The 27,868-nt window shown below is 39.8% G+C and overlaps 1 protein-coding gene across 31 annotated transcripts in view; it reads right to left on the reverse strand.

Moving 5' to 3' along the window:
- The window catches only part of SGIP1 (SH3GL interacting endocytic adaptor 1), a 187,290-nt gene that overhangs the window by 61,484 nt on the left and 97,938 nt on the right, over positions 1-27,868 (reverse strand). For all 31 annotated transcript variants that reach the window (XM_074376283.1, XM_074376285.1, XM_074376279.1 and 28 more), the window contains 3 exons: positions 4,987-5,011; positions 3,974-4,025; positions 2,590-2,675 (listed from right to left, as the gene is read on the reverse strand). In XM_074376283.1, coding sequence (XP_074232384.1) covers positions 2,590-2,675; positions 3,974-4,025; positions 4,987-5,011 — 163 coding nt within the window. The remainder of the gene's footprint in view (positions 1-2,589; positions 2,676-3,973; positions 4,026-4,986; positions 5,012-27,868) is intronic.

Below are 27,868 nucleotides of genomic sequence, written 5' to 3' on the forward strand. Positions count from 1 at the left end.
TTCCTGGCTGGTCACTTAAGGACAGTCTAAATGTCAATACAATCCATGTACTGACTCTGGCACCCACTTGAAAACACAGGCATCACTCCTGTGGACATTTGTTTTAAGTTGGTTTCTTTAAAGTTTGCTATGAATATGCTTCAAAAATGAAAATGCCTCAATTCCGTACAGTGGTTCTCATCTTTAAAGGACTTTGCAGGGTCTTTAAACAAAATCTTTTACAGCATCATAAAGAGACATTAAATTATTCAAAAAAAAGTTTGATGAACATCTTAAAAGAACCAGAAAAATAAACAAGGGCATAGACATCTAAAGTAAATCAGGGCAATGAGGCATTAGGCTTAAGGACACTGAAGCTCATGTTTCTTCTATTTCTTTCATCTGTTCCTTCCGATTTTTTGTTGTTGCTATGGTAACAATGGAATGAACTAGCTCTTCTCAGCACCTATCATGTGCCAGGGTCTGTGTAAATACCGCTTGTCATTACGTTGTAAAACACAGGCTGGGAAGTTAGTTGGATGTGGATGTGAATCCAGCCTCCACAATTACTGTAGGACCTGGGGCAACTCATGTGACCTCTCAGCTTCCTTTCCATCCGTGTAGAGATAATAAGTTACTAAAAGGATTAAAAGAGGTAATATGTAGAAATATAATGTATATAAAATGCATATAAAACACTTATCACGAGGCCAATAGCTACTATGATACATTTTAGTTCTTACCACACCTCCACCTGGCTGATGTTAATACCATTTTCAGGACAGGAAACCAAAGATCTCAGTGGTTAAACGCCTTGCCCTTCAACATTCATGGTGGAAGTAGAGGCGCTAAGATCTGATCCCAGGCATGTATACTGAACCCCCAAAATGCATATTTCCCTCCCAGGTCTTGTAAACCAATGATAGAAGATTCAACCAAAAAAGTAAGAGTGAGAAGATAGGAAAGGTAAGTGTAGACACTAGAAGGACTAGTATGCTTGGTGCAAATTTTGGTACTTTGCAGAACTTCAGGGGCTGAAATAGCCTGAAGAACAATCAAGCCAGGCTCGCTGACAAGTCCAGGTGTGCATCCCCTCCTCCATCACAAACCTCCGGGATGGTCTTAGCTCCTTTTGGTTTCTAACAAGAAAGCAAACAGTCTCCAAAGATGTGAAGTAGCCGTTTGTTTTTTCCTGGGTTCAGTGGGGGATATCATCTTGATTTTTAAGAATCTATTTTCTATCTGGCATACCAGTTTCCATACTATTTGGACTTTTTAAAAGATTGGTAGATTCAAATGCAACATATCAAATCCCATCTTCAGTCACTACACATATACATCATGATGCTGTTAAAAGCGAGACTGATCACAGATGAGTTAAAAAGACCACGGATAACTTCACCACAGAGTCACCTTTACTTCTGCATTTTAAGTTGTAGACATTTCAGTCACTGAAGGTATATTTGGAGATGTTCCTTATACATTTTCCTAACTGTATCATTAAGAAATATTCAGTTGTGGCTGACTGCCAGCTGTCTCCCAGGGTCCATGCTCCATTTCTTCTATAGTTAAAATTTTAGCTGGCCAAATGGCCCTGAATTCCTTCTGGTGGGCTCTGCTTGGAAGTTATGTGGTCCCTTCCAGATTTTGCTCTTGTAAGGACTGGTAGTGAATCTTGTTATCCTTAACACTGAAATTTAATTTCCTTCACAACTGGGTCCTGGAAAAATAACATTTTAGGCTGCACATGGTCTGGGCACCCGGTCCAAGGCCTGAGGTGGCACTGGAGTCAGGAAGGCAGGAAGTTCAGAGCCCCCCACACCAGCCCATTAAAAAGAAACCTTCTATTATACACCTGCCATTGTGCTCTTAAATCAAATAACTTTTACACGTTCCATATTACCAACCCCAGATGCTGTAGGTACATGCTTTAGACAAATACATTTCAGGAATAGATTAGATCCCTTTTATAAAGAATTTCTTTTATGTCAGCAAAGTAAAGATGACTTACATCCATCCAAAAAACATCAATTTTTAAAAGTTAAATATTTAATCTAAGAATTTAAAATTCCTAGGGTAAACCCAACAATAACAGCCAAAATGATATTTCTCCCATAACATTTTATTTTTAAGTTGCTAAATGATTCAAGGGCATTCCTGGGTCCTGAGCCTGCAAACAGAGTCTTGTTGTGTGAGCAATCTCAGTGACACCTCCAATGATGAGGTGGACAGGCGAGGAAGTGTGGTCGGGGAGGCTAGATCGCAGTGACAGTAACCACGATGGGGAGTTTGAAGGTCTGGCTCCATGATGATGACCGTTTGGCTCCTAGAGCCCTTACTCCCCGACCAGTAAGCTGCATAGATTTGCTGTAATTCGTACAGACCTCTTTTGAAGAGTGAACTTGTTAGCTATTAGATACTTATGGAGGTAAAATTTCAAATCCTGAAACACTAGAGGTTTGCCAATAGCACCCCTAGATCAGAATTATTCTTTCATGTGCAGATCTGGTGACACATTAAAAATACGCCTCAAAACACATACATTTACTCTAGGTAAGTGATACTTCAATGAAAAGAAGATCCATAGATCTAATATAGAGTCTTTCCTACCTTCTGTCTTCTGTTCATCGAAAGCTGACTCTAATGGTGGGCCAAAGAGGGGGGCAAGCGCCGTGGTGTCATCTGGAGGTTTTTTGCTAAATCACACACATTAAAGGAAAATGTAGAGAAAAGACATATTAATGTTGAAAAGATGTACAAGCTTTCAGATGTTTTTCATGGTCAGGCAGGTGTACGTGTGTGCACTCATGTGCATGTGTGTGTACTCAAGTTTCCAAGGGGCTAAAAAGTATATTTCAGAAGATGTCAACGTATGTGGACAAAAGGGTTGGTAACAGATAAGATGCCTGGTTCTCAAGGGGGGACCAAGGGGCTGCTCCAACAGTGACAGGATGAAGGCAAGAAACTCTTTTAAAGCATCCTGATTCTCTATACTTAGAAGAGGTAATAGTAGAGATAACAGTTTGTTGCAACGCACCTTAGTCTCTGTGATGTAGTTAACGCGGTTTATGATTAGTGGAAGTCAGGCATAGGGAGGGTGGGGAACAAGCCACCAGGCAGTTTGTGTTTGAATAAGAAACTAAGTCCATCAACTTCTAATTTTCCTCCCCGCCCCAATCCTCCAACATAGTAGCTTAGTTGTCACTTCCTAGTACCTTAATACTGCACATCTCAGAAAGAGAAGAGTATTGAGAAATTGGGGGCAAAAGAAGGGTAATATGTTAAACTTGCATCCTTTCTACCAATTATTAATTACACTTATTAACAAAAAGCTGCATCATCTTCTCTATTTCTTACCCAGACCTGATTCCCCTCGTTGGTTCTAACGCGTTGGGGATGTGTGTGTGTGTAGAGTGTGTAGAGTGGTAAGAGGTGAAGGGGAGAGGGAAGGGGTCAGAGAAGGAGGGACGATTAAAAGGATCCAGGCTTTAGATAGAAATAGAAGTCTTTTTTGGAAAAAAATGTTTATTTGTGAAATAGTTACTTATTCCAAGGAATACACAGTGTAAAATGTTTTGCCAAAAAAAACCAAAAACAAAATAGAAGAGTCCTTTGGTGTGAGGCAGACAGGATGTATCACAAAGTTGTATTCAACTGAACAGGCTACATACGATTTATAAGGCAACATAATCATATTTCAGATCAGCGTTCCAGACACCAAATGACATCTTCATATAGGCCTTTAACCTCTCATTAGTGAGAGGCTGCTCATTCTGATGGATGTTACTTTAGATGACTGCAGAGTATCTCCCTAAAGGTCTCCCTCAGGCAGCACTTAGGAGAAACGATAGCATATTTGAACCTGCTGTGATGTACACAGAAGGGCAGGCCCTTTGTTATTAGAAGCTGAGAGTTTAGGCCAAAGGAGCTTTGTCTTATTGTTAAGCGTGCACGACGCTGGGCATAAAACACAGCTAACGTTCTTCACACTCACCTTATGAGTTCTGGAGTTGGTGTGGAACGCCTGGGTCTCGCCACTTCTTCGCCTGATGCACAGGACAAAGGAAGTTTTTAGGCTTCTTCATTTTTTTTTTTTTTTTACCATTTTTCTCTTCTCTGTCTTATGAGCTATGTTTGGAAACACTTAGAGATTTGAGTCCCATCAATAAGCAACTCTGTATGAAAACTCTGCAAAATGAATCTAGAAAACAAATTCTCTGCCCTGGCAATACAACAGCCATATATCAGGCATACGTAGTAGCATTTTCTTTGGCATTTGTATAACCTGATTAACCAAGGAATTACCATGATAAGCCATCAAATAGAAGATCTGTACACTGCAGAGCTCAGCGGAACAGCACATCTTTCTTTGAATGTCTGCTGCCTTGATCCATTCTGTTCCCAAATTACCATAAGAGAATACTAAGCCAGGCCATATGTACAGAGTACATGAATCCAGCATTCTCTGCCTGTTCTTTTCTTGAAATACCAAGAAAATGTTTTACCTCTAACTAGGAACCATTCATTTAAAATTTCCTAGAATGTGCTGGATACAGCAGAAGAAAATCATGCCACGTGTAGCTATAACCTATTTCGTATCACTTTAATTTATACTACTATAATTTTCGTATCAAATAACACAAGAATGGGTAAGCTGCTTCTGTCTTCAGTTCATTCTAGCATCCTCCTCTCCTATCCCAATCCATAAACACACGCTTGATTAAATTCATTTCTAAAATCAAATGATACAGTAAGAGTTGACAAATATAGAAAGAAAATAGCAATGTTTATCCAAAAACATATTCACTTTCAAGATTTAAACATTAATCATTCTGAACCCACCGAGCCATTTTATCATAAGATTTCCCTGCTGTAAAAGTAAGACATTTGAAAGCCTCCAAAATCAAGCCCAAGAGTGTGTAAATTAATGCATATATGCTCCAAGATCCGAGGAACTGTTCCTTCTTTTAAATCATACTCTACTTCTGGTAGCTAAGATATACTTACTGGATAAGTTCCTTTTAATTGCACCCTAGAATTAGAAATAGACACTATAAGGTTTAAGACCACATATATGTTATGTACAATATGTATATTTCTGTTATTGCAATTAAACTGAACTCAAAAAAAATGCAGATGGGGAAAAATGATTCTTTTTCTCAGAATTGCATTCAAGTTGGAAATTGTAGACACATACATATAAATCAGTTTTTCATTTTACTCGAAGATTATAGAGGGGAAGAGAGGGTAAATAACAAATCTTCCAAACCAGAAAAAATCCCTTACCTGGGTAGATTTGATAAATTAAAGCAACTATTAAATAGTCCATTAAAAAAAAAAAAGAGCCCTTGATATCCAGCAGACAAGAAATTAAATTCAAGTTTAACTCATGTTTGATGTTTAAAAATTATAGAACGTATTCTGGGTACTCTCTGCTCTTATCACATGGGGTCCATAAGTCGCTCATAGAAATAGTCATTAGTTTACTAATGCAAGTTTTAAAGATATGTGTGGCAAATGTCAAAGAGAAGGAAAATTTGAAGGCATTACCACTGAATGGGCTGTTCTATTCAGAGAGCCAGAGAATTCCATTCTTTCCCACCCACCTCCCTACCCCAGTTTCCTCTACTTGCCTGCCCTGGGGGCCACTGATCTATCAATTGGGAGTCATTTCTTCAGCGCAAGGCATTGTGATCCTATTGGGATGCAAATTGCCTTGGCAGGAATAGTCTGAGAAGGTCATTTTCAGATTTATAATGCCCTAGTCTTTTTGATAAGAGAGGACTGATTAGACAGAAGTTTTTATTCAAAATCACCGTGTGAAAGGTTCTTAGCATAGGCTGCTTCCAGAAAAGCAGAGCAGTAGAAGGTGGCCTCAAAAGGTGGGGCACGGGCTGGCAGGGCCTCCTTAGGAGAATGTCAGGGACAGAACTCGGGGGTGGGGAAATGGAAGTATAAGAAAGTTTTCCAGAAGGCATGACTCTGAGTTTGGTGGGTGATAACCAAACGTACAATTGTTTCTACTTTCTGACTTTGGTGAAGGCTCAAACTGGTGGCTACGCAAGTTTTCTTCTCTCAAATGATAACATTAACAAGTCAGGACAAGATATAGCACCTCTGCAGCAGACTTATAAGAAGCCCTTTTCCCTCTTTCCTAAGAATTTATCAGAAGTTTTTCTCATTTTGAACTCATTTACGACAGAGGAGCAGTTTCAGTCTGAATAAAGATTCACTGGTCGCTTTTTAGCGGCTCTCTCGAACTATATTTTCTGGCTCATCTTGCCTAATAGCACAGTCTGCATGTGTGTGCCACATAGACACTTATTACATTATTAGTAAAAATTTTTTAAATTCATAAATATTTATTTTAATAGATAAACATTTTAAATCAATATGTTTAATTAACAAGTTTTGTTAAATTAATTAACATTTTAAATAAATATCATTTAAATCAGCTACAGTCATTATCAGAGCTTGGATACAGGTTGGCTTTTGGAAAATAAGAATCTATAGACAAAATAATAAGAGAACAAATTATTTAAACGGCATTAAAATGTTTTTCTAGGTTAAGGAGCCTCGGACAAAATTTTGTTAATAGGGTCTGAAGGAAAAGATACAGGGGCTTTAGTTTGAAGAAGTCAATCACAAGGTTGACATTGAGGGAATAGGACCCACCTGGTATAGTGAGACCTGAAATCCAGGAGTTAGGGGACCCCAGAGGCTACATTGAAGAACTTTTGGTTTCTCTGTCTTACCCTTTTGTTTAAAATGTTACACTTGTGAAACCAAGAAAGATACAAAGCTTCTTTGGTATTCATTGCTTCCCGGTAGATCAATTCATTTGATAGATATTTATTATTCAGAAGCACTAGACAGGAAGCCCCTGTGACATTTTTTATTCAATATTCCTTGTGAATGAAAAATCACAGTGCAAGCAGACATGGCAGAAATATGCAAGAAAACTCTGTTGTTTAGAAATGAGAAAGAATAATTTCAGATCAGTTTAGAAAGGAACAGATATTCACTCCATCAGCAGAAAGTCATTAGCAACAGAAAAGCAAGTCCTGTTGTCTCTGGATCCGGCATATAGACCTTCGATGGCCTTGATGTCACAACAGGACAAATCTAGAACAAGGTTAAGGTGATAATGACCACACAAACCACATTCAGGAAAAAAGTCCATTGAATTCTAAAACCTTATCCTCCCCAAGTGACCACATTTCCCTCCTTGCAATGATTCTTTTTATAGGTAGATTGTGAATAGACTGCCTTCATTTTGATTTAGTCAATTCACTCTTTTTCCTTAAAAAAAAAAAAAGAATGTAATGTGTCATAACCTGAGATGTTACCTAACCGTGGTGTTGGAGTCATCCACCTAGTCTCCGAAGGTGCTATGATCATCAACTCTGTGGCTTAAATAGAGAACCACAGCTTGCCAGCTAGTGTAGAGCATTTGCCTCAAACAGTATTTGATTGATCAAATTGGCACAAGCCTAGGGATATTTCAGAGAGCACTGTTTCATTCCATTTCCTCTTGCAAGGCACTGATCGGGCAGGTGGGGATCATTTTAAACATAGCAAAGACCCTTCTTTTTGCTGCTTCAAATTCATTGCACTTTCAACCTGAGGAAAATGATTGATATTTACTCTGAACAATGCAAACTGGTACTGATTTGCCTTCAATGATGAAATATATATATGTGACAGCCTAGAAAGACTGACTTGAAAGCAGGGCTCTTCCTCCCAAGATAGAAAGTATGATTATGTATTATTGTATCTTGGCCAATATAAGGTATGGTCCAGGGACTTATTTTAAATTCAGGCTTAAAAACAATGTGGCTTACAAATTGTTTCCTTACTTCCCTTTATAGGTAGATTGTTTTCTTATTCTTTATGATCACGTTTTACAAATGTCTATGGTGCTTTCTGGACAACCTCCAGATCTCGCATACACACATATACCACACACATTTTTCACACATAGCACTAGGAGTTGGGATACCTATGTATTAATTTAGCTTGTTATGGGAAGTGCTCTGATGATCTGAACACACATAAGACCAGAAACTTTCAACTACTAAACCTAATTCATCTGCCTCATTCATACTGAGTTACAAATTTTACAAGAAGCCAACCTGGCCACCCTGCCTTGGCAACAATTTTCACTATACATTTTTAAGGTAAAAATGTTGAGGGTTCTTACCGGGCTGCGCCTCTGTGATCAGCAAAAAGGAAGAGAGAACAGACACCTAGTCAGAGAATGATGGATCAGTCAACAGGCTTGGGTAACAGAAGACTTCATCAACAGCTAACCAAACACACACTCTGAGTAATCGGGCCAAAGAAGGACAGGCAGTCATTGTGTTGGTGGCTTACTTAAACCATAAGGAGGTCTTGGAGAAACTTAAAGAGAATCCATCCACTGTACAGCATAGCTTTGCTAATGGGAATGTACTAGTTTCAGTTCTACGTACACAAAGACAAAGCAGAAAAATACAAGAAAATTTCACTGGCAGTTCTTCATGCCTTGTCCTGAGATGTTTTTCCTCCATATTGTTTGGGAAGGGGCGTTTTAGGGAATAGGTAGTTCAGGGAACACTGTTTCCCCACACAACAGGGTATTAGTAAACATCACAGACATAATACATTTCCCACATAATCAGGGCTTTAATTAGAGTCTCCAAAACTCAGAGGGAAGGATCAGAGAGACCTCTTCTTTGCCTGGCTTTTCCCTTTAGCACTCTGTGGAGTGAGTGCTGCTGAGGACGTTTTTAAAGCACATGTTCTTGGTCTGGTGCTTTGGGCAGTCTCCAGCAACGGGTAGGATGTGGTGAGGGAGATGAGGAGCTCCTGGCAAGCGCAGGTGGGAATGAAGAAAACCGTCCAGCAGCCACGGAACACTGGTGGACCGGGTGATGCGTGGACAAATAGACATATGACTTCTTTCTTTAACTCCTCAATCCTGGCTGCTACCATTTACCCCAGTGCTCTCTAGTTGCTCTCCATCTTTAGGATGTTTCTGCAGTAACAAGAGTGACTATGATGTGAGTGGGGCAAGCGCTGTTGCTCGGAGCTTCCGTTTCAGGATATGAGCTTGCCCATGAATTCACAGAGGCTGTACCGGGGACCCAGTGCTGGCCAAATCCTAAAATCTGGGCAAGAAGCACAAACGCAAAAGTATCTGGAAGGTTGCATAAATGAAAAAGATGGCTCTATTCTCCAGAATATAGACAAGAAATAAAAACCTATAGTCTTCTATACCTGGGAGGTCTCCATGGATATATAGTCCAATTGCCTTTAAGATACAGAGAAGAAAAAGAGACTAGAAAAAGGGTAGAACCAGAGTCAGAATTTAGATCTCGGGTCTCTCATCCTCACGTTCTTTCTAGGACACCAAGCCTGATGCTGTTGGAGGACTCCTAAAGCAGAGAGCCAGGAATGGTTACTTTTCAGACGAGTATCAGTCAGCAGCTAGGATTTTAGACATATTTACTCTGGTCAATTTTACTTGTAAAATTTTAGACTTTATTATTCACCATGTTTTCCCAGTTCTGTTCCATATCGATGCCACTTTCTTATGAATCTGTTTATCTGCATGGATGCAATTTAAATAAAATCAGAAAAAAAGGACAGTTATGACTATGTATTTCTGGGCTCAAATTCTTTTACTGACAAATGTATCCTGTGTTTGGAGACAAATTCAAGCCCTGTTTTATATAAAGTTTTTGACTTTAAAATTCTTTAATGACCAGGCTAAAGTTCTTCTCTAAAGAAGAAAAGGTGGGGATTTATGATTTTAGCTTCAATTTCATGGCAAACAATTCACACTTAAAAGCAGCATAAATTACAGCAAAGAGGGGATTCAAAGAGACAGTTTTCCCCAAGATGATTAGGAGAAATAATGCAAAATAAAATGTACATTGCAACCATGTAGGCAGAACTCAAATTCAAGAAGTTTTATTTAGGACTATAGAAAACAACACTTTTCAAAATACTTCTAATTATATTAAGTCACCCAAAATTAAGTTCAGTGAGTTAAAAACCCATATATTTTAATCAACAGTTCCTGTTTGTATTCTTTTCTAGTAAAAGTTAGCATGATTAAAAAAGCATTTTGGGAACTCTACTGCCAAAACGCCTTCATCAAGATCCAGCTGTTTAGATTCATGCAGTCACAAGCTTGCTAACCAGAATCCAGAAGACCCAGCTAAAAGCTGTGGAAAGGTCAGACCCAGAAAACCTCAGGTCCATCATTAAAAGCTATCTGAAACCTTAAAAAGCAGGCAAAGGATCCCAGAAGTCAGACTGAACGGCTTTATATGTTAATTGTCATCATTAAGGTTCAGAAAGCAGTTGTAGGCTCTGCTGAACAGGGACAGCAAGGCCATTACCAGCCAGGAGGGGAGGGTCTTTCCTGTTAGAAGTTTTATTTTACTCTTTCTCCTGTCATTTCCCAAGAACCTTGAAGCCTCAAGTGGTCTATCTTTGCTCTACCACTATATAGAACTGGCTTCGAAGATGGAAGGAAACTCATTCAGGGTCTGGTCCTGATAGATTCTGTAAGCCGAACTCTTTCTGTGTTAAACTGCAAACTCAGTAGTGTGCAGGGCAAGGAGCAGGGGTGCCGTGTGTGAGGGCACACGTGCTTCACAAAGCTCTGGGGAACTAACCTCCAGGTGGGTGCACCCATGTTTGCAGTGTAAAAATTTGGACCTAGGGCTGCCGGATCTTCAGAGTCATCAGAGAAGATGCATATCTTGATTTTTTTAATTAATTTCAAAGATTCTGTTTTTTAAACGGTGCTGAGATTGTTTTTAACTACACAACCAAACAAAACATCCATTCTGTTGTTCAGAAACTGCAGGTGGCCAATTTGTCTCTGATTGCAGACATTTGTATCACACATAATAAGCTCTCAGTAAATTTTTTTGTCTACTGTTATTACTTCACTTGATTACTCAGACAAGGAATTTGCAATTGGTCTATTTGTTTTCTGCACAAACTTCCTGTGTTCCTGATTAAACATTAATTGTGCAATTCCTAGTCTTCCCTCGATCTTCTGATGCATCCTGGAGAAGGTATTGAAAAACATTTTATTTTCTCCTCTACTTCCATTTTTATGTTCAGCCTGGAGATAAGTCTTACTTTGTACTTTGACGCTATTTTCAAAGTGAGTATGCACTACTGATTTATGATTTGGTTGCTAGAATGAAGATCTTTGGTCAGAACATTTTGTATTTCTACAATATATATACTTTGCTGTATGAATATGCCCTCCTAAGAGAAGATACTTCTGGATCTGTCCTCGAAGTACCCACAGTGTCCTTACCCCACATCAGCTTTGTTTGGTTATTTTTTGCACAAAAGGATTAATTTAAATTCAGCTAACTTTAGTCCTAGCCAATGCGGGTGTTTTAAGATATATATAAAAAGAAGTAACCAAACACAATCTGGCTTGTCAAAATCGCTAAATAACCAGCCTCAGGTCTTGAAGCTTTACAACATCCTCATTTGCTAAAAATTCAGTGCTGTAGGGAAACAGGAAAAAGCGTGAAAAGCCACAAAGCGCCAAACAAATATTATTTTTATACAGTCTAGTCACAGCAAACTCAGTGATTCAGTGAGAGAATTTTCTAGGAAAGAATTAGAATATATGATCATTGTGTTTATTACTATGATCCTAGCCAATATTCTTATTTGCTCTTAAATGCTTTAGGGTGAAAACAATCTATCAGGCAAGAACCTATGGGAAATCACCCTCCCCTCCCCCTCAATGGTATGCGTTTGTCTATAGTTGAATTTGTTTCTGTGTCTGTTACAAGTCAGATGACAGTGAATGCCTATCACATCCAGCAGGGCTTGGAGAGATGATCTTCTGAAACTCCATTTGGGAAGAGAGACAAAGCACCTGTAACTAACCAAGATACCACTAAAAGTTGAGTGGGCTAAGCGTCAACAACATGGACATTTCCAAGGAAGAATGAGGCAGGCGCATAGGAGAGGAATCATCTTTAAAGACACACAGCTAGTGAGGAAAAGGAACACTTGTGGTTGACATTGCTGTCAGAGCAACACAGGAGGAGGAAAGATAATGAGGAACAAGACATTTTTAAAGCACCACTTTAGGAAACTTCAGGCCACTTAGTATTTCAATTGGCCAAATTTGGATAATTCAGAGATAAATTCAGGGTCAAGAAGAATAAATGAAATTGGCAAAATACAAAGAAAGGTTGTTGAAGGGCGCCAATGATACGTACGTCACAGCATGTCACATAACATGAAACTGACTCCCAATTACTCAGAAGTAGGTCATTTAGTTTAGTAATAATAATTATAATAGGTACTGGTTTTATTCTTGGAAACAAAAATCATTGGGTCCACATTTTGATAAATTGCAATGGTCTGACTCTGCTTTTTTTGTTCTTCCTACATCTTCTTCTCTTCCTTCCTCCAATCACATGACCTGCTACCAGAGCATCTCCTGCGCGTGGTACAGGGACTGCCAGCTTTGGGTCAATGGCAGGATGGGAGGTTACAGTACTGATTGCAGCATCCACTTAGGTGAGTTAAATAGACAAGCAACCACTTCGTGGTGCGTGTTAACATGGAAACACAACATTTTCATATTTTCCAGTGGAGAGGTCGCCTGTGTCAGCTGTGTGTCAGCATCCTGGGAACATCTTCCCAATAAACCAGGCAGCCGAGACAAGAACAATGTATTTTCTTTTTATATAGATCTGTTTCATTGTTGCTTAAAAGAAAAAAAAGATGGAGGTACCTCGTATCCAATTTGTGCTACCACTAAGAATTACCCTGGTAGTAAAATGAACCACATAAGAGATGATTCGCACTTTATAAAGATTTTCCTTCTCTGTCTCTGACAACTCCAGGAGGGGATAATTTTTCTGACTAACTGGGGAAAAAAAGAAGAAAAGAGGACAACTTCCCTTTCCTAGGCCACCTTCACTAGCGTTCACTCAGGGACATGCTATCATGTTGTACGTTCAAAGAAAATTAACTTAAAAAAAAGTTCGCCTAGCTCATGGTAAGTATATGTAGCTGGACTAAACCAAGTGGAAGCTGCAATAAATGAAACTTAATACTAAAATATTTGATCACATGCCTATGACTGAGGCAGAGGTGAATCTTTACAAAATTACCCCGTGGCCCTTAATCACAGGCTTGTAAAATCACTTAACAACCAACTTCCTTTTTTTCCCCATAGGGCATAGTTAGCCCTTGCCCTGGTTCATAAAGGTTTGTTTTTAAAGTTCGGAATCGGTTTTAGGTGTTAAATACAGTCAGTCATCAGATATACAGAACATGTACAGAGTAAATAATGTTTGGCCAAGATATAGAAAGGACTTATTTCTTACCGGACTTTTCCTCTAAAAGTGCAGGCATGGGGAGGAAAAAATAAAGAGACAATGAAAGCGATGAAAGGTATATTCAAGAAGATACAACTCAACATTCAGAGTAACCTTCCTTAAAGCAGCTCTCCACGGCATTGCTCTTATAAATGCTTCCTGTGGGTGTCTGATCCGGCCATTTCCCGGCTGCTGGCTTTATACCACCCCCAAATATGCCACTTTGCCATACTGAATGTTTTGAGCTGTAGGCACATGAAAAGAGCAAATGCAAGGAGAGGCTTTCTCTGAACTCCCATAATCTGCCTAAAGATACATCTTCCAAAAGGAAATCAATATTCTGAACAGTTTCATCAACCAAGCAGGACTGACTCATCAGAGGACAGGAGACCAGAAGTTGACACCATATTCAGAGAAACTTTATCACAAACTATCATACTTCTCATCTATGCTTCTAAGGGCCCATTCATGTTCCTTAAAAATCATTTACTCTCCCCTAAGAAGCCTCCATCCCTGTGAAGATGGTGTTCAATCGTAAATTCTGAAGCCACTTCTTTGAGTTACTCATTTTTCCTGAGTATCGGCCCGGTATACGTGAAACAGACATGTTAATAGACTTATGTTCATTTTTCTGTTATTAATCTTTTTGCTAAAGAGTCCCAGCTGGAAAGCTAAGATGCGTTGAAGTAGTTTTGCATCCTCTACAAATTCAAGTTATAAAGGGCATAGGTGTGGCCTCCATTTGAGTACATTCTAAGCTCGCTTTTGAATGGTTGACTTTTATCAAGTAGATTTGTACTTTGAAAATAGAAGATTATGCTTTGTAATATTGAAAGGAATTGGAAAATTCCACGAATGTGTTGCAGATTTTCCAAAATTTCCAATCTTATCAGGGAAAACTGACATCTATTATCTTCTCCCAAGATACCCTGGCTCAAACTGTCACTTCTCTTCCCATTTTTCACTTGCCCTCACTCTCCATGGGCAATTACAAATTATTTTCCTGGTGAGTGGCCCCTGGCCCCTGGGAGTGCTCTTTTATTTCCTCAGCAACTGTCTGAATTTCATTTCATTTCTTGCTTACAGTAGTATGCACTCCTTCAGCCTCCTCCGTATTTTATCTCCTGAATCCATCCTTCGTACTACCCTTAGAATTATTTTACAAAAATACTGATGTGAATGTATTACTCTGCCCATTGAAAACCCATTATTCAGAAAATAGAATGCAAGCTTCATTCTGTCTTTTAATGCCTTCATAATAGGCTCTGGCTTCCCTCATCTTGCACTGTTGTCTACATGAAGCCTACACTTAGCTGCAGACCCTCCTTCGTGTCTCCCAAAGGTGCAGTCCACTCATATGTGTCCCTGCCTTCTGCTCAAGCTGCTTCTTCAGCCTTCAATGCTTCCCCCTCTCCCTTCATTACTATCTCACTTATTCTTCAAGGCCATTAACATTTCCTCCATGATGCCTTTTCCAAGATTTCCAGTCAGAATAAATCATTCCCTGGCATCTCTAGCCTCAGAGAAAACAAAGGCACACGTTGCTAGTATATTTTTTGCAGTTCTTATTTTGTTCTGTGTTATTTAGGTGTCTCTGTTTCATTATGCGTTCTCAGTAATGGTTATGCATGGATTCGCTGAGCCCCAGCCTAGTGCGAGGCACACAGTAGGCACTCAGAGCATGTTTTTGAATTTTCTTTTTATGGTCATTAAAACATGATACAAATGTTTGAAGCACAGTGTCTTTTAAAATATAGAAAGATGAACTGGTCTCTGCAATAAGGCTGAACTGTATACAGCCTGAGGGACATGGCCCCAGTGGTAGTGGTTCCTTTACCAGCTCCTGTGAATGTATCACTGAGCTCCTATTTAACTGTCGATCTCTCTGCCCGTTAGTGAACTCAGGCGCTAATAGATGTTACAAAGGCTCCAAGGAAGTGGCACTGTTTTGCACAAACATTAGTGTAGAGCTATGTGATCAGATCTCCAGGGTGGAATGTTCTCCTATAGCAAAAAAATGACTACTTCAGAATAACTGAGGCTCAAGATAGGACCCACAGCCTTGGTGCTGCTTTCAGACTAGACCCTAATAAATAGCACAGAGAAATGAAAAAATTTAAGGTCCAAGTCCTTAATTTACAAACAAAAGAATTTTGGGGTTAAATAGCTTCAAAGGAGTTGTCATGGAAGGAAGTGCATGAGTTTTTACATATGCAAATTAGCTTAACCCCTTATTTTCTGGATGCTTTTGAGCAAGTTACACTGTTCCTCAATCCCATAGTTTGCAAAGCAGGGAAGACTGCTGCCTTGTAGAACTGTTGTGAAAATTAAAAATGTGGATGGCAGTGACGGCTAACGTTTGCTGAGAATTTTACTATTACTGTTTTACCTCATGAGGTTGGTGTCATTATCTCCAGCTTACTAAGGAGGAAAAGGAGGCTTGGATGAGTTCCAAGGTCACCTGGTTACAAAGATTCAGAGCTGGGACTGGATCCCCGCTTGTCTAACTCCAGGGAGCTGGGTTGGGGTGGGCGCGTGGCAGAGCCCAATTCCCCTAAACAGACTGAATCCAGTTTCAAGCCCTTATGAGCACTGGGATTTAGAAATGACAGAGCTAAAAGCTAACAGATCACAGAGCCTGGAAGATAATCTTGGATTTTTCCAAAGGAAGGAGTTTAATAGATCACGCCTGTCTATCATCGCAGGTCTCAGAATGAGCTTTTCAGCAAGTAAGCTTGTGTTTCTAGGCATGATTTCAGATCTTGGAATTAAACTCTGATTGTAAGGTAAATTTCTCAGCCTTTTTCTAGAATGAAATGCATTTGATTAAATTAGAATTAGAGGAATAAACATGAACACACAGATGATAAGGGCTCACCCCTCACTCCTACTCCAGGCTCTATGATGATTAAACCATCTTTACTCAACATGTTGTAATTGTTAGCAGCTATCAACACCTAGGCGATGACCTCTTGGGAGTTTCTTCAGAATGTTGAACAAAGAAAAAAACATGACAAGACAATTCTCTTTTGGGGAAAACAAAGATATTTCTTGATTGAAAAAGAGCTAATCGCATCAGAGTTATTTTTAATTATGGAAAAGATAATAAAAGGACAGAAAAAGAGCTTTATACCTCCAGGTACTCGTGTTCACAGAAACAATTTGGGTTGAATTTACATACATGTAAAATATAACCAGTGAATTGTCTCTAAGTGCAGGGATGTTCCTGTCTGATGGTCTGAGCAACATAATTCTCTAATTTGCAAGCCTTGTTGAAAGGTAGCTCAGCCTTATGATCAACGGCTTTCCAAGGAGCCCAGAGACCCCTACCCTCTGCAAATGGAAAATCTCTCTCTGGCTGCATTATCCCAAATCGCTTTTTAACGCAAGCAGTCATTCAAGTTAGGTCTTGTCGAAGCCTTCCTTTCTGCATGAAGGGCTGGAGATCAGCAGCATTTAAGATTGAATTCTGTTTAAGACCCAGAGCTAAAGCTAACAGAGGTGAATAGAGAAAATATACACCACAATTTCAATGATCCTTCCATGGAGATTTTGTGCTCTAAATATACCCCCGTCCTCTTAATGAGGAACTGAGTTGCCATGGGAATTTTTGGCATCAAGTTTTATAGAGTGGGATCAAGACACAAAAAGCCAGATCTAATTTCCAAGCTTTTTAAGAGTCTACAATTGTTTAACCTTAAAAATAGGATGGCTATATTTTGAGTCTTTATATTTTAACAAATGAGATTTTCTTATTGATGTAACTCCTTCCTATCAGTTATGTCTGACTAGTCAGGTATTCACAAGGAGCAAAAGGATGATTTAGTCATTTATTAAACCATTAATGAGTATTCATTGGGCACCTAATTAGGACCAGACACTGTTCTCGGTACATTAGTGAGCAAAGCAATAGGAGCAACAGACAAAACTGCTCAATGAGCTTTTGTGGGGACAGGGAGGAGATAGATTATAAATAATAAATATAATAAAAAAGCAAAGTATTTAGTATTTTAGAAGATGATATATGCAATTTTAAAAAGTAGAGCAAATACAGGGGGTTTGGGAATGCCAAGAAAGAGAGCTTTGTGACTTTAAATAAGGTGGTCAGGGGAGGGCTCACTGAGAAGGGGACTTGACGAAGCACCTGAAGTTGAAAGGGAGGTCGCAGTGCCACCCTAGGGGAAGAGGGAATGCCAAGGAGAGGGAGGGAATGGAGTGAGAAGGAAGGGTGGCAGGTGTTAGTCTGGAGTTGGGGGTGTCCCCACCACGAGGCTCTCAGAGGCCACTGTGGAGACCGGTTTCCCTCTGCTTCAGCGTGGCTCATGACTGTTACTTATCAGGAGTCCTCAGCGTGGACATTTAGTCACTGTTGGTTGTTGAGAAGAGGCATTGATGAAACAGATGAAACAAGACCAGAAAACACCTGGAGGGGACATATGTTGTTGTTTTTCATTACTCTTTGGAAGCTTATTTTGATTCCCCATGTACCATGTTAAAAATAAAATAATAAAATAAAATAAAGTTGGGCTTCCAATGGGCTAGGAGGTAGAAAGGGAGTTTCGGCGGGGCAAAACAGAATGAGAGCAGTCCATCTTGCCTTCCCTCTGTGCCAGCCACTTCAGGACAATTAGCTCAGCCCGGCATGCATGGCTCTGTACCACTGCTGTGCGGGTGGCTGATTTGAAGCAATAGTTCCTAAGGTCCATGGGCAGTTAGTGACTGTCCTTCAGACAATATAAGAGACAGAAGGAAATCTCACCTTCATTCTGTTTAGAAATGAAATCCCCCCTCCCACCACTCCACGTCTGAGGAAGCATTTCCTGACATCATTAATATGAGTGATTCACACTCTAAGATTTTTTTCTAAAACAATTAAGAAGTACATTCATTGCTGTAGATTATTTCTAGCACTAAAAAAATTCTCCTTCAAAGAACAATAGGATAGATGTTTTTTCATACTGTTACAGTTATTTTTACACTATTATTTGTATATTTATAGAAACCCTTTAGTATAAAAATAAATGGTATAAAAAAGGTAATAAAGTATCTATCCTTTATTCTCAAGGTCAGGGACCATGAAGTGACTGAAATCTGAGACTTGAGATGAGAAAACAGGCACCTCATTAGAATGTACGGGATTTGGGGAACAGAATTATGAGAGGAAATTAGCACCCACAGAAAATAAGAACACATTAATAAGCTTTAGAAAAGAACTTACAAATAACTCCTGTAAGAGAATAAACAGAGTTAGTGTTCATATTGTTCATCCATTCAATAATGGAGAAACACTTGGTTGAATTGAAGGAGAAAAGATAAAAAATTTGCTGTCTTTATAAAATAATGTGAGAGAGATAGGTTTCATTATATCACAGTGAAACATCAAGTTCTGTATAATTTCCCACAGGGACAAGCATCCATCTGTCCAGTCAACGAACAAGTATCTTCTAAGTACCTACTGCACGTTACTCAGTGTCATAGACTCTTGAGGAAAGGCCCCATTAAAGAAGGACTAAGAACCTATAACTTCTGGGTGCAGGATTAATTTTTATAAACCCAACGCTTACTGAATTATTCACAAGTTCTTCTTCTGTTACAAACTTATTTTCCAAAATGATTGCTTCTTTACAGGGCCCATTCTACCCTGATTACACCATTAGCTAAGAAAAATGGTTTTAAATTCAACTCCATACCAGTAGGACTAACACAATCAAGACAGAAGAACTTGAAGATATAAAAGCTAGCTTTTTTGATAATTAGCATTGTAATTAAAAGCATATAATTCAAGAATTTGCTACCTCTAGTTGAGGACACCCAAACATTTTTATGCGTCAATATTGTGGGTATATTGTCTCATTCAATTAGATTTTAAGTGAATAACAGAAATTGAGGGTTTAAGATCTCTGACCCTGTCGTTCATGTTTCTGGAACGCCCAATCAGATCAGGTGGTCTGAGATAGTAGAACACAATGAAAGAATTTAGAGTCATGCAAGGAAATTCTCTTATACCTCACGAAGGGAAGCAAAATACCCTGTATTCAGAGGGTACAACCAACATTAATTGGAGAAATAATGACAAAGGCAATCCAGATTGAACTCATTTTTTGCTCATTTTGCAAGGAGATCGAAACATACCACAGCTCAGAGATTTCTTCTTACTACCATGGGTGGGGGCATAAGGGTTTGAAAAAATGGTATTTTTATTTAAAGATCAGGAAATGGAAGCAACAGAGAATTCTCTAGGAAAAGTAATTAGTAATGAAAGAAAGAACAAACATTCAGATATGAAAGAAACTCTTCTGCAGATGGTCCATAGCTTATTATAATGTAAGAAAGAGAAGAATGTATTTTGAGACAGTTAGATCCCACCCATTTCCCCATCTATTTTTCTCTCTAAGGCCTGGAGAAAAAGAGGTACATCTCACATGCCACTCCTAGGTGGTTCTGGCCAGGCTGCTTGCAGCTGTGTCTGGAGGGGGCTTCTCAGACTGCATCTGGGATGTGGGACCCAGTTGCAATGTCTACTGAAGGTCTGGATGGGGAGTGGCAGTTTCCGTGCTCCATGCTTGATATTCCTGGTCTAGACCCAACCCAAATCATGTTTGCCCTACGAAGTCTCCTTGATGGGCAGAACCCAGACTGAGCCTCTTCCCTCCAGCTCGCTGCACAGGAGGTCTGGGCTGAACACTTAGCATCAGAATGCATGCCATCTTTAGCCTCCCCTTGCACCGTGCAGAGTTTCTGCTGGGAGCAAATGCCAGCGTGTAGGAGACTGAAGCTCTCCTCCCCCACTGATGACTCTTTGTTTTTACTGAACTCAATGGGGTGCTGAACCTTCTGCCAAAGTGAGGACAGGAAAGGGGGTGGTGTTACCAAGCAGCAGCAAATTCAGGGATTTTGCTCTCTGGCAGGCTAATTTGGGGGTGGCAGGGTGGGTGGGCCACCTGGAATAGACAAACAGCACCAGATCGTCCTCAGTTGAAAGCTATCTCCCCCTCCCCTTATATTTTGATTAAATAACTCCGTTGTGGATAGCACATCTCCAGGAACAAGATTAAACTAATTGCTCCTTCATAACTCTATGTCAAATTCTTTAACTCCTGGTATCACTGAATTTTGCAGGGGAAAGGGAGGAGGCATGAGCACACATGCCAGGGTAGGTCAACTCCTACTCGCTCATTTTGCTCAGCCCTCTTTTCCTCGACTTTGCTCAAGTCCTCCCTCGCTATTTTTATTTTCTTTCTGCTTCCCACAAGTCTCTGAAGTTAGGGAAGAGGGAAATGGAGCTCAAAAGGAACAGATGCTTGTCGAGCCCCTTCCTCAGTGACAGACACTGAAGCAGGCATTTTGCAACATTATCTCCTGCCATCTTTACATCATTCCTGAGAAGGTAGGATCATTATTCCCATTTTACAGACTTGGGATCCGAGGCTCTGAGTTAAGGAGTTTGCACATGGACATGCAGACAATAAGATACAGACTCAAAGGCCTGTGTGCTTCCTCCTTAACCAGTGTGCTTCAAGGAAGTGCTCTTTCTTGGTCCTCTCGCTGCACACTCAACCTGCCCCTAAAACAGAGAGCTTCCCACAGAGATTCTTGGGCCAGAATTCACAGCAGGGCATTAAAGCTGAGAGGGATAGAAAGATAACTGAATAGTAGACCCTGATTCAACGTAGGTGAGAAAATACACTGTGGTTTTAACTTCACAGAAAAGAGGCAGATGCTGGAGTTTTAGTCCGGGCCCCTGAACCTTCAGCTGCCTCTTGATCTTTCTGAGTTGATTCCTTCTGTAAAACAGGGCGATCACCACCTCCCTGTCTGCTTAGTGGTGTACCTGCTCATTTCATCTTTCTGGTCGTGACAGTGGTTAGAAAACATAAACCACTAGTTATCATGAACCGTCGCCATAAAAAATCCTTGCTGACTGATTGACTGATTGATCAGAGGGAACCGAAATAGATGAGTCATAGAAAGACAAGGTGTCATCCCTTAACAACTAAAGCAAAGCAGACACAGCAGCAAGGCAGCCTGCCTGACCTGTCAGCTCAGCCTCGCCCTCCCGCCATGTGGAAGAAGGCATGGAGCAGGCCCCACGGCGGGGTCCCAGGCACCATCAAAGTGATGGTCTTCAAAGGGGTCGTGAGTACTCAGAAATTATTTGTAAAATGTTTGAGATGATTAGCGAGCTTTTAATTTAGTTTTCTGGGAAGAGAACCAATAGCTGTTATCAAAAGTGGTACAGCACAGTGGTTCAGAGTTCTGAATTAGAAGCCAGAACTTCTGAGTTTAAATCTGAGCAACTTCACTGACTTAACCGTGACGTCTTGGATTAGCTGATTAATTCTTTTATGCCTCAGTTTTCCTATCTGTAAAATGAGGGTAATAATCATACCTATTGGGTTGTTGTGGGGATAAGTGAATTAATACATGTGAAGCATCTGACACACAGTCAGCACTCAGACTTTCACAACTGCCAACCACCAACACCATCACCATCATAAGTTCTCTAAGTGGTCCGTGACCTTAGAGGATGTTTACAAGTAGTCACCATGAGACACACTCTATTGTTCTGATTAATAATTGCTATCATTTACCAAGCAACTCCTTTGGGCTTTACATACATAAATCTACTTACAAAGTACTGAGTACTTTACACGCACTACTTCCTTAATTCTTTCAAGGATCCTACGAGGTGGATAGTATTATTAAAATGATCTTACATTTGATTAAGCCTGGACTGGGGCTTAAAGGTTTATGTAACTTACCCAGGGTCATATGGATAATGAGTGCAGAGCCAGAACGCAAACTTAGTTTTGACTTATTCCAGAGCAAAAATCTGTAGTCAGTACAGAAATGAATGCTTATAGTTAAAGACAATTGCTCAAGGTAAGTCAGCAGTGATTCTTGGTTCACCGAAGAACAAAAGGAAAGGAATCAGTGGCAGCTCACAAGAGGAAAAGATGATACTGTGCTAAGAACTACAATGTAGCATTTGTCTTCTTGATTCCATGAAAGCTGCGGGAGCCAGAGGCTTCAACGTACCTAGTAAGCAAAGCACATGGCTGAAAAGATGTGTGCCCCTGTGGGTTTTGTACGAAATGAATGTCTCCCTCTCAGATCCTGTGAGGTGTGAGGAAGCAAGAGACTGTGCATTGGGAGCCACAGGGGAAGCTGACTGCAGAGGGTCCCTTCAGTCAGGAAACTGAATAGGAGACAGGCAGGCGTTTGGACCATGAGGGGAAGTTCAGCCTCTCTGCGCTGCTAGCGACATTAGTGCTACGTTGTTTTCTGATAAATGTGTAGTTAGAATGTTAGCCAGAGGGTTGGACCCATTCTGTCCTGTATTTCTGATATTAGCTCTCAGTGCCTGCTACGTAGAAGTTATTTACCAAATATCTGGTGAATTCATTGGAAGAGGGGTGGGAAACGATGTCCTCTCTCCATGAAATAAATTTGGCGGAGATACACAGTAGAGGATCCCACTGTGAATGTCAGCCTTCAGTGCGGTCTCTGGAGGAAGCATCTTACTCATTCAGGGGATTTTGATGTTAAAACAGTTTAGGAATGGAAAGAGTTCTGGAAAGAGCTTCAAGACCGGTCCACAGGAACCACAAAACAAGTTATTTTAAGTACACATTTTCCTAGTTTGCTACTCAAAACAATTACTAGTCCTGGCCCTACGTGACTCTTGGCTGTTTGGGTTACCTGATTTATCACCATTAATGAACTTCTTAAAAATGTACCCCAGGCTCTGCAGACAATTCTAACAACAACAATAAAATAATCTCTAAACGTAGTATCTATAATGAGTGCAAGCAAATAGTGGAACACGTCTCTGTTTCCATCTCCTCCTTTAAGGGAAAGAGCTTTACATTTTATTAGCAGAAAAAGGTGGACATCCCAACAACTATCATGTAAGGTAGGTGTTCATTATTCTCATTTTAGAGATGAAGAAACTGAGACTCAGTATCTTAGGCTTAAGAAACTTGCCTAAGTGGTACCGTTAGCAGAGGTTGAGTTCAGGACAATCGGATTCCAGTGTCCTTCCCAGTATATGCCAGTTCCTTCAGGGGTAAGTATAAAGTTTCTATTTGTGTTTAAAGAAATGTCAATCACAAATGTCCATATAAAAAAAAAATGGTTTAAAAGTAGTTCCTCTAAAAGGTGGATCCGACTTGGTTCAAAATTAAAGTCTAAAAATAAGAAGTGGGAGGGTACAGCTCAAATGGTAGAGCGGAGGCTTAGCATGCATGGGGTCCTGGGTTCAATCCCCAGTACCTCCTCTAAATAAATAAATAAAGCCTAATTACCCACCCCACCAAAAATTTAAAAAATAAAAAATAAAGTCTGTTAAAAAATACTGACTGTACTTCAATACATTTTTTTAAAAGATAAGCAAGAGATTACCCAAACCTCTTTAACTGAATTCAAGACTTGAAATGCAGATACATTATAATCCAGGACATGAAAAGACAGAATGCTTTTAGGGTAGGAGACTAGAAATGGAGAAGCAAAGCCATGACTCTCACTAAAGGAGCAAAAGTTAGACTTAAAAAAAAAAAATATATATATATATATATAAACATAGAAAAATACATACATATACACACACACAAGGACACACATACATACTATTGTGATGATTAGTTTAAGTGTCAACTTGATTGGCTATCAGGTACCCAGATTAAACATTATTCTGGATGGGTTGTGAGGGTGCTTCTGGATGAGATTAGCAGTTGAGTTGGTGGACTCAGTAGATTGCCTTTCCCTTACCCAGTCCACAGAGGGACTGAATAGAAAAAAAGGCGGAGAGAGGAGGAATTCACCCCATTCTCCTGCCTCACTGTTTGAGCTGGGACATCTCATGTCATCTTCTCCTGCCCTCAGACTGGGATTTACACCATCAGCTTTTCTGATTCCAAGGCCTTTAGACTCAGATTGAATGATCTTTCCAGCTTTCCTGGGTCTCCAGTGTGCAGACAGCATATTGTGGGACTTCTCAGCCTCCATAATCATGTGAGCCAATTTCTTATAACAAATCGATTTATCATCTGTCATCTCTCGCTCTCTCTCATCTGTTTATCTATACACATATATACCTACCTCCTGTCAGTTGTTTCTTTAAAGAACCCTGGCTAATACAAGTAGTAACAAAGAAATGAACAATCAGGAAGTACTAACATATGCACCAGGTATGTCACTAGACTCTTCATTCGCTCACTTATGGAATAACTCTCCGAGTGCCTAATGTGTGCCATGTACTGTGCTAAGCAAAGGGAACAAAAAGTCCAAGAAGATTTGATCCTCCAACGATGGTCTGCATCAAAACTCCATAAAGACCATTATTATCCTCACTTTACAGAAAAGGAAATACAGTCTTAGGACAAATCTGGGGACTTACCTAAGGTTACACAGGTAAACTGGCAGACCTGGGCCTGGTGTCCTGCCTGTCTGAATCCAGGTGCTACACTCTTTCTATTAGTACATGGCTGCCTCCTATTGACCCAAAATTCTGGAAGAAATTATTTGAACAAATGGCCAGAAAGCACTTGGAAAAGGAGGTGGTAACCCTAGGTGCCAAAATATGCCATGTGGATTTGTCTTCAGAAGGGTTTCTTGCACCAACTGTTAGAAGCGCTGTTGGCAGACAGCCTTCAACTGTCAACACTTGAGGATCCGACTCAGCTGCAAAGAGACACCTTGGCCAAGGTCATGCCCTTTCTTAGCCTGCCCATACTGGGGTACTGATTGATGTCACAGTATAAAGGTTATCCATCTCAGCCCAACTCAGAGCAACCCTGAAGGGTCATTCTAGCTCAAGAGTTCCCCATGTGATTAGCTTAGGCTGTTGTTGGATGTGCAAAACAGCCTAACCTCTCCTCTGCCCACCCTACCCTATGGGTGTCGAGCCCAAGGTCACTCCTTAACAAACATCCTGCACACCAAATTTGGAGCTGGCATCGGTAAGCTTCATGCTTCATGGAAAACCTGCTGAGAATAGGAGGGACTTTGTCCTTTTATCATCCTTCAAAGAGCACAACTATAACATGAATAAAAGTTATACGGAGACAGCATTTGGGTTTAATAAATTTCTTCCTACAATGAAACAGCCTTCCTCCAAAAGCAGTGCACTTTGTAAGGCAGAGGGAGTCCTCTTACTGTTGGAGGGGTCTGTATCAACCAGGCAGGTTGGTATCTTACTTAAATGTGTTTCTTTTCACCTTGCTGCTGGCTAGCACATAGCATAATGTCACTGGTATTTAGAAATTAGTGACTAGAAATCTTTAAAAGGAAATTTCCTAGTTTCAATAGGTTCTGGGAATAATTTTAAGACAAATAGGGGGAAAAAAATCTCATTTCCCAATAATTCCCCAAATTAATCTGATATTACTTAAATGGGACAGAAGTGGCACAGACTGTGTCAATGTCCACCAATATCCATTCACTCCTTTGTCTTTTAGTAACAGAACCCTGAATTTTAGCTGGTTATATGTGTATCCAGCCAAAGACTACATTTCCCAGACTCTCTTCCAAATAATATGGCCATGTGACTAAGTTATGGCCAATGGGATCTGGGTGGTGGTGATGGGTACAATTTCTGACTTAAACCTTTAAAGGAAACCACTTGCCTTTTATGTTCTCCTTCCTCCATCCCAAGGCTGGAACATGGAGGTGTTTCATGGTGATAAGGCAGCAGCACCCTCGAAAAGGTGGAGCAATAATACAGAAAGTCCCCTGGTTCTTGAATAACCCCTGGAGAAAGACTCTACTATGCATCTAGACTGCGTACTGGTTTTGACTCTTTTGTGTGATAGAAGTAAACCATCTACTTTGTTAAAGTCAAAACCATTTTGGTTTCTGTTAAAGTAGCTCTACCTGTATTTTAACTCATACAGATCCCAAATCAATGACCAAAACTGGGGTGATTTTCCTTCTTTACCCTATCAGCGTGGTATCTCATTAGGAGACGACAACATGATAAGACTAGAAGTGAACATCTTTTGCCTGTGAGTTAACTTCTGCATCCTCCCCTCTTCTTTTTTTGATGCTCTGCCTTGTTCTGGCCCATATTATACTTGATTTCTATATAAAAATCAAGGGCCAAGGTGAGATCTGGACTGAAATTACGTTTATTTGTTTATACAGTAGGATTTTTGCCAGCAATGAAGCTCTGATTTTCTACATTGCTGAAGCTTTGTTTTGAGGAGGAGTAATTTTCAAATAGGTTTGTTTATACTATATATACACTTAGCTATATATGATTCATTCATCCATCCACCCATCCACTCATTTCATTCATTTATCGAGTCATTTGATCATGTAGCATGTAGAGGAAAACTATCTAAATAAAATAAAAACCAATTCATGATAAATGGGTTACAATTCATTGATACATACTCATAGATAGATGGAAAGAACAAGTGAAACACAACTTTTTCTTAAAATTCTTCAAAAGAAACAGAAATAAAAAATTCAACATAAAGGGAGGGTATAGCTCAGTGGTAGACTGAGTGCTTAGCATGCATGAGGTCCTGGGTTCAGTTCCCAGTGCCTCCATTAAGGATGAATAAGTAAGAACCTAATTACCTCCCCCTCAAAAATAAAAAAAAAATTAAAATTAAAATTAAAATTGAAAAAAAAGAAATTCACCATAAGCCATTGTTATGAATAGCTTACCACTTGGAATTTCTGTTAGTGTAATGATTGATGCTTTTGTAGCATAAGAACCATAGCCTCAATAAAATATTCTGATATATCATTAGCTGGTGTAGGTCCTATTTCTCTTTTAGTTTTGGAATTAAGCGTAGATGTATGAATGTCTGATTATTTGGCTGGAAACATCTAAAAAAAAGTTGTACAAAGCATTCCTCATTTTTATTATGGCACTAACTGGATTTTGAAAGGTTATTTCTATTTATCTGGATTTGGAGATAAGGTTTTATATTTGTCATTTGAGAAATATAGGTTCGCATGGATTATCTAGAAGAGGGCAAGCATCCTAAAGCCAAGAATATTTTTTCAGTTACAATCTCTCTTTACCCTTATGTTTACCCAGAAATAGGCTTACCTTTCCCTAAAGTAGCAATAACTGCTCATTTTCTTACATTAAGTGTCAAAATCACAAATATTTGGGAATCATAGTAATGGCAGAGCCAGGTTCTCACATTAGAGGGAGCCGGCTGGGAGTGCAGGGCAGTAGTGGTAGGGGGTCCTGGGCTCCCCTGGTTTGTGGTGCTCCTGGTCTGCAGAAACAGCCTAACTCTGTGATTACTTTCTCTGAGTGTCGCCATCTAGTTTTCACACGATTTCCCTAGAAGCTTTTTATCAGTCTTAACCACATCATGTCAATATATCACTTTAAAATAGGTGCTGGGCAGAGCTCAGAGTAACAACCAGTCTTCTTGCTGCCCCCTCAGCAGCATCATATCTGGTTGGAGGAATAACTACCAGATGACTTGGGCACACATCTTTCTGATAGAAGGGATTTCTTTCGTAGATTCAACTAGCTTTCAGCAAATTTATAT

This window comes from Camelus bactrianus, chromosome 13, assembly GCF_048773025.1.
Source record: "Camelus bactrianus isolate YW-2024 breed Bactrian camel chromosome 13, ASM4877302v1, whole genome shotgun sequence".
In the NCBI taxonomy this organism is placed as follows: domain Eukaryota; kingdom Metazoa; phylum Chordata; class Mammalia; order Artiodactyla; family Camelidae; genus Camelus; species Camelus bactrianus.